This window comes from Orycteropus afer, unplaced genomic scaffold, assembly GCF_000298275.1.
Source record: "Orycteropus afer afer isolate SDZICR_OR568_19922 unplaced genomic scaffold, OryAfe1.0 scaffold00156, whole genome shotgun sequence".
NCBI lineage: Eukaryota > Metazoa > Chordata > Mammalia > Tubulidentata > Orycteropodidae > Orycteropus > Orycteropus afer.
In genome coordinates, this window is record NW_006921743.1 from 733,181 (window position 1) to 741,023 (window position 7,843).

The following is a 7,843-nucleotide window of genomic DNA, read 5'->3' on the forward strand; positions in this document are numbered from 1 at the left end:
ATCATTTTTCTTTGAGGTTACCCTGTGATTTATAGTTTTCTTCCCAAGTTTAGAATAGTCCGTTCTATCTTGTAGTTGTCTTGACTTCCCCTACCATCTAGAAGTTCTGTAACTACACAGTTTTTTCCTTTTTTTGGTTTGTAGTTGTCCTCATTTGTCAATTGATGTCTCTGGTTCCCTGTTTACAATCTTGTCGACTTATTTACTTTGGATACTTCCATAGCTGGGTTGATTTCTGAGTTATATCATCATGTGTGTTAATGGTTAGTTGTTGTTGGCAGTTGTTGCTTCTCTGTCCACAGGGCATCCTTGAACATTTCTTGTTTGTAAGGTTGGTCTGGTTTTAACAAATTCCCTTAATTTCAGCTCGTCTGGAAATGTCCTAATTTCACCATCATATTTGAGGGACAATTTTGCTGGGTACATAATTCTTGGTTGGAAATTTTTCTCTTTCAGTGTTTTATATATACTATCCCATTGTCTTCTCACCTGCGTGGTTTCTGTCAAGTCTTATTGATTGTCCCTTGTAGGTAACTTTTCATTTCTCCCATGCTGCTCTCATGATTCTTTCTTTGTCTTTGGTTTTGGTAAGTTTGATGATGATATGTCTTGGTGATTTTCTTTTGGGGTCTATCCTGTTTGGGGTTTGTTGGAGTTCCTGAATGGATATATTCTCATCTTTCTCATCATACCAGGAAAATTTTCTTCCAACAAATCTTTGACAATTTTCTCTGTGGTTTTATTTGTGTCTTCCTGTTCTGGAATTACAATTACACATAGGTTATTTTGTGTAATCCCACATGAACCTTAGGCTTTCTTCATTTTGTTTTGATCTTTTTTCTGATTGATACCTTTCCAAAGAAGTGTTCAGGTATTTGTCTTCAGTCTCCCTAATTCTGTCTTCCATTGATTCAATTCAGTTCCTTTGCCCATTCAATGTCTTATCTATTTCTGAATATTTAGTATTAATCTTCTGGATTTCTGTGTGTAGATTTTTTTTATCATATCTTATTTTTCACTTATTTTGTCATTTTGTTCTTGTATTGTCTTTCTTCTAGGGTTTTTTCTGTGTTTTCCTTGATCTTTCTCTCAATTTGTTGAAGATACCTAAATATAAATTTTTTGAATTTCTCATCAGGGAGTTCTAGTGTTGCCTCTTCCTTAGGGATGTGTTTTGGGTCTGTATCCTGGTCCCTTGTTTCTCCTTCTTTATCTTGCTTGTATGGACTGTGATACTCTGTTGTCTCCGAGGCATTGTGATGTTTTTGTCTTTATATTTAATTGGTGATTGTATGTTGGAGTGACTTGCCCACAATTTTTCATTTTGTTTTGTTTGTATGGTATCTACACATGCAGGGTACTGTGCTCCTCTATTCGCTAGTTGACAGCACTTATACACTCACCACCTGTCTTCTTTCCTATTGTAGCCTCTCATATGTCCCTGCAGACCTTGGCAAACAAAGCCTATTCTTAGGTCCCTGGAATCCAAATGAGAATGCTATCACTTTAAAATCCCAAATGGTTGCCACTTGTAAACATTCAAAATGGCTGTGCCCTTGGTCATTTTAAATATCCAAAATGGCTGCCACATATAAACAATCAAAATGGCTGTGTCCTCCGGACTGCGGAAAGTCAACAGCTCAGGTTGTCTCCCTCCTTGCTGTTTCCCTTCCTAGTCATAAGGCACCAGCACAGTTGTCCCTGTAGCCCTTGGTGACCAGGGCTGATCTTTTGGTCAATTCTCAGGTCCCAACACCACTTGGAAATATTCAGGCTGTTGGTCCCATCAGAGTAGCTAATAGTCCACAGCTCGGACCATCTCTGTACTCACTGTTTTTGTTCAGGTTTTTCCACTTGGTGCCTAATCCACTTCTGTATAGTTCCTTTCAAAGTTCAGGGCTCCAGGATTATCTTCTGTATCTCTGTCAACTGGTTTTTCTTTTCTTTGTTGAAGAGCGTCTGTGTTGCTTCTCTGCCTATTCCCCATCTTACCAGAAGTCCTCTATATAGACATTCTTAAAGCACATACAAATACGTATTTAGAAATATCATCTGCCAACCTTATATATGGTCATGGGTATATTCCCTTTTGCCTAGACATACCTGATCATTCGGCCTGTCTATCCATCTAGTTACCTATAGATTAATGTTTATTGTCACTGATGATGCAGTATTGTATATGTACTGTATTGTATATTGTTGTCTGTACCTCTTGTGCACCTGTGTCTTCCTTTTCCTTAGTGTTATCACCTTGTTTTCAAGGCTGATTTTTCAGATATAGATAGCCTGGTCTGTCTTATAAGAAGACAGTGAAGCGCAATGCACTGCCATTGAGTCGAATCCGACTCATAGTGACCCCTTCTTGGGTTTTTGAGGCGGTATCACTATGAAAGTAGACTGCCCAACCTTCCTTCTGAGGAGTGAGAAGGTGTACATTATTGTCTTCTGAGTTGATACTTTCCTTGAAAGGGCCTCACCAGTCCTGTGGACTGTGGCATTTGGGAAGCCCCCAGGAATGTCCGTATCAAACCATGGACTTACTTGATGGTTTATTCTTGGTGGTCAGTAGCTCAGGCTGGGGAGATGGCTGCTTGGCCCAGATGTGTCAGTCTGTGTTTTATATGATAGAACAAAAGCAATGGGCCCCCACCCAAACTTTCACCTCATTAGCTTCTCATCCATCCCCTGTTGTGCCCTATTCCTAGTTCTCGGTGTATAGCCTGAAAAGAAAATCTCAAAAGCTCCTTTGAAGAATCATATAAAATTCTCTGAGTCTCTTATGCACAGATGTTTAATATATATGCCTAGACCCCCACCACCACACACAGAATAAATGAATTTGACACTGATGGTAAAGTCACTGAAAAAACTGTTAATGGATCTTTTACTCTAGAAATATTTTGTGTAAGAGGATTAAGGCTGTGGTTACATGTTTATCTGTTGCAAGTATATTTGAGATCCTCAGAACAGAAATTATCTCTGGAAATCTGCACTGAATGTTCGAGTCGTGTCTTGGCACTGAAGTCCCACCTCCCATTGGCCTCCTCATTCATGGGTATGTTGTGGACTGAGGATCCAACACATTGGACTGACCTGTTAAAACTGTTACTTGTGATAAGAGCACATGAAGCCTTTATTGCTAACTATAAACTGACCAAGTGCTTATGACTTCTCAGTCCTCACTGATGTACATGTGAAGTGGAATTATTTACTCATTTCCTTGGGTAAAGCAACAAGCTGATTCTAATCTTGAACTGAAACTATTTTCCTGAACAGGGTATGTAGCTCATGAATTTATTTTGGACACAAGACCCTTTAAAAAGTCTGCAAATATTGAGGCCGTGGATGTGGCCAAGAGGCTTCAGGATTATGGTGAGTATCCTATGGTTGGGACCCTTTGTAGGACGACTTGGGCACCCACTGGGTGCCTGCTGACAACGGTGGTTAAGCGCTCAGCTGCTAACTGGAAGGTCAGCAGTTTAAACCTGCCAGCAGCTTTGTGGGAGAAAGATACGACAGTCTGCTTCCTAGGATTACAGCATAGGAAACTCTACGGGGTGGTCGTTCTACACTGTCCTACAAGGGCTGCTATGAGTTGGAAGCAAATCAACAGCGCACAACCACAACAGATTCTATCACAAATATGCCAAACTGATTGAATTCTAGTTAATGATATGCATGCTGAAGTGATTACACATGAAAGGTACTGATAACTGGTATGTACTTTATACTAAAAAACAGATGGATGAATGACTAGATCTGAAGAATCTAGGTGGTGAGTCTGTGGTGCTCATGGAGCAGGCCTTCCAACTTATCTGTGTGCTTGAAAATGTTTATGATAAATATTGAGGACAAGCCTGCAGACATAAATCTAAAGCAGCCTGATGTACCCCAGAATGTGGGAACCGCTGCACTGCTGGGTGTAATTAGCTGACAGATGTAACCACCTGGGAGCTGTTTTCCAGCTTTTCAAGTTTCACAGAAAAAGTGTTCAGAAATGGGAAAAAGTTGTTTTGGCTTTTGTCCAGGAAATCTTTTGACCTATGTATCTTTCTGATTTGTCTGCATTTAAGACTTTGGGAAACAGAAACACTTTCAGTATAAAGGGAAAGGAGTTCCTCATTGGCCAAGCCTGTTTCCTCATCTGTAAAATGGGGATGATAGACTTAACTCAGACTCCTTAATACTTGCTACCTTGTTATTTAATTGTTGATAGGCTATAAGCATTTTATTTCTCTTAATTATAAGTAATAATTATTAAGTATTGTATTTAATTTAATAATAATTATTATATTGTATTATACTGTATTGTACATTGTTGTCTGTACCTCTTGTGCACCTGTGTCTTTCTTTTCATTAGTGTTATCACGTTGTTTTCAAGGCTAGTCAATGAATGATATGATCATTACAGAGAGATCCTAAAACATAACCCAAATGAAATAAAAATCCCATTCTTATTTTTCCAGTGATAACTCATTAAAATTTTACTATATAACTTTCAAGACACATTCTGTCATAAAATATACATAAGCACTTTTTTCAAAAAATAAAAATACCATTTTATAGCTTGCTTTTTCCATGTAATACTTTGAAATGTTTATCCCGTTTCACAAATACATGTTTTTAAATGGCAGCGTATTGTATGGGTGCCCTATGATTGGCTTCACCAGTTCTCTATTGTTGGATATAAATTGTTTCCTAATTTCTTCTATATCAGTGCTAAGGTGAATCTCCAGATATATACATTTGCACATTTACTTGCTGATTTCCATCCCAATTAGGGCAGCCAAAGTCAGTGGTGTGTTTCCCTGCCTATACCTGCAGGATTTCATGCCCCTACCATGTCCTGGCCTGTGGCAGGGACCCTCATGATTGAGCCCACTGAGTCAGAAGACAAAGCAGAGCTGGACCGATTCTGTGATGCCATGATTAGCATTCGGCAAGAAATTGCTGACATTGAAGAGGGCCGCATTGACCCCAGGGTCAACCCACTGAAGGTGAGTAGTATCGGTCCTCATCCAGAAGATCTCGTAGAGTAGAAGAACATGGTGTATGGACCATGTGCCTTGGACCCCTGGATTCCCACCAGAAGATGGTATTCTTATCCAGAACAAGACCATTCTTCTGAAAAGATGCAGTCATGACTTAGAAGCTTAAATTTTCTTGAACAATATAACAGCTGGGTACTCAAGTATAATACAGCTCTGATCTGTTTTTACTTTGTTTATAGAACTGTCTTTTGGTTATGGGTGTAATTATCACCATGTACCCACTGGTTGCCAAAGGAGGGAGTGGAGGCTGAAGGGCTTACCCTAGTTGAGGAAGTTTTATCATTCTGTATCTCTGTTTGATGCAATGTAGAGAAATTATAGCATAAATGGAATCTACATGTTTAACTCATAAACTCCATATAAAGAAAAGTTCTTGTCTTGGAGCAGTTCTCTCTTGGCACACTGGATTGATACTTGGCCTGAATGTTTTGTAACATTTATGACCCACACTGGAAAAACATTTGTTAGGCATCATTCTTCCTCTTCCAAACTGTGTTAATTTTATATCTGGTCAGAGCCCGAATTTCTCATTAGATTCACACATCAAGCTACGGGATCATGAATTGAGAATACCATGAAGGCTCTGGTTAAGTTATTATAGCTACAAGCCAGAGAACATATCTAAGATGCTCAGGTAAGCTCAGACAAGCAAGTCTAAACTCTCTCACTGAAGGTAGAGTGCAGTGATGGCTCCAGGATTAGGTACATTGGCCACATGGATGTTTCTCAGGGCAAAAGAGGAACACAAGTTGATCATTTTTGCTGTACTTTATCTTCCTTTCTGGGTAGTGCTGATTATTTCAGGACTTAGGTTATTTTTGTAAATGGCAATAGATATCTCAAAGACCATAATGTTGAATTACAAAAGCATGTGGAGAATAACGTTCATAGGACTATGTTATGTTTAAAAACCTGCCAATATTATGCTATATACTATTTTTTAATATACACGTATGTGCTGTCGTTATGTGCTACCAAGTCAATTCCAACTCTTAGTGACCCCACGTGCAGAGTAAGGTTTCCTAGGCTGTAATCTTTATGGGAGCAGATCTCCAGATCTTTTCTCCCATGGTGTGGCTGGTGGGTGTTTGGACCACCAACTCTGAGGTTAGCAGCTGAGTACACTAGGGCTTCTTTACACATATGTATAATTGATGTATTTGAATTGTGGTGTTGACAGTTGTTGTCCTTCCTGGAGAAGGACATCATGCTTGGTAAAGTACAGGGTCAGTGCAATACAGGCAATAAAATGGACTCACATAGTGGCTGCAATGGGCTCAAACATGGCAATGATTGTGAGGATGGTGCAGGACCCAGTAGTATTTCATTATGTTGTACATAGGTTGCTGTGAGTTGGAACCAACTAGACAGGACCTAACAACAACAATTAAAATAAAATAAAAAAACCTCACTGCAGTAGTGGTATAAAAAATGAGGGATGGTAAACATGAAATTCTGGATAATGGTTATCACTGGGGAGGAGGGCAAACAATGAACTGGAGGGCAGATACACGAGCAGCTTCGAATGTATCTGTAATGTTTTATTATTTTTAAGACATAAAGGAAATATGACATAATATTGATTCAATTATGTGGGTGGTAGATGTGTTTATTACACTATTACCATAACTGTGTGATATTTGAAATATATCGCAATAAAAAATGCCCTGCCTTAACCAGCACCTCCCTACAAAGCTGAAACAAAACAGCACCCCTCTCTCCAAGGGCTTCCATCAGAGGTTCAGTGGTTGAAGTGTGGGAGAAGGTGGCAGTGTTCTGTTCTAACCCTTCTCCATTGTGTCTGTCTCAGATGTCTCCACACTCCCTGACCTGTGTCACATCCTCCCACTGGGACCGGCCATATTCCAGAGAGGTGGCGGCATTCCCACTCGTAAGTTCTCTGCAGCTCAGCGTGCCAACTGGTGTAGTTAGTACTCACTTGTGTGTAAAGGGCTGTCATGTACCCTGAGGGGTTCCCACTTATATAGTCTCCTCATTAAAGCAGGTGTATGGGGATACCTACAAGATGAGGGCCATGACCAGGAATGTGGAGCAAAGGAATTGGCTTCTGGGCTGAGGCAGAGGCCTAGTCATGGGAGTCCCACAGAGGAAGACAGGAGGAGGCTTTCAGGTGTCTGTTTCCCAACACCTCTGACAGGGAGAGGCACTCTTTCTTTCTATCCTTTCTGATCCTGATGTGAAGAAGGTGCTCTGCAGCCTTTTCAGCTGAGGTGGGGGTAGGGTCAAACGTTGGATTGTTTGACATCAGAGCAGGATTGGCTCTTAGCATCTGGAGTAGCTGTTGGATTAATGGTGTTTTGGGTGGTGGTGTATCATTGCAACCTCCTCTTCCCATCCCAAGAAAAACCTCTCAAACTATCCCACATTTCCATCTTTTGTCCCTTGCAGCCCTTTGTGAAACCAGAGAACAAATTCTGGCCAACCATCGCCCGGATTGATGACATATATGGAGACCAGCACTTGGTGTGCACCTGCCCACCCATGGAGGTTTACGAGTCCCCGTTTTCTGAACAGAAGAGGGCCTCTTCTTAGTCCTCTCTCCCCTAATGTCAAATGCCTGACTTGATGCCTCTGTCCGGAACATTTGATAAGCAAGAAGCATTTTATTACCCACCCCAGACTCAAGTAGGGGGTTTTATATACTGGGTATATTTTTGTAATCTCTGTCAAGGTAAATGTAAATACTGTGAGTACAGTGAGTGGAAGCTGATCGTTGGAAGATGGTTTTCTTCAGTGCCCCTGCTTCCACATGTAGCAGTTTGTGTTCAGTT

The 7,843-nt window shown here is 40.5% G+C and overlaps 1 protein-coding gene across 1 annotated transcript in view; it reads left to right on the forward strand.

Annotated features, from left to right (window-relative positions):
- Positions 1–7,604, forward strand: part of GLDC (glycine decarboxylase) — a 153,007-nt gene extending 145,403 nt beyond the window's left edge. The window contains exons 22-25 of the mRNA XM_007946319.2: positions 3,277–3,372; positions 4,825–4,997; positions 6,862–6,942; positions 7,461–7,604. Of these exons, the coding sequence (XP_007944510.1) occupies positions 3,277–3,372; positions 4,825–4,997; positions 6,862–6,942; positions 7,461–7,604 (494 nt within the window). The remainder of the gene's footprint in view (positions 1–3,276; positions 3,373–4,824; positions 4,998–6,861; positions 6,943–7,460) is intronic.
- Positions 7,605–7,843: the final 239 nt, after the last annotated feature.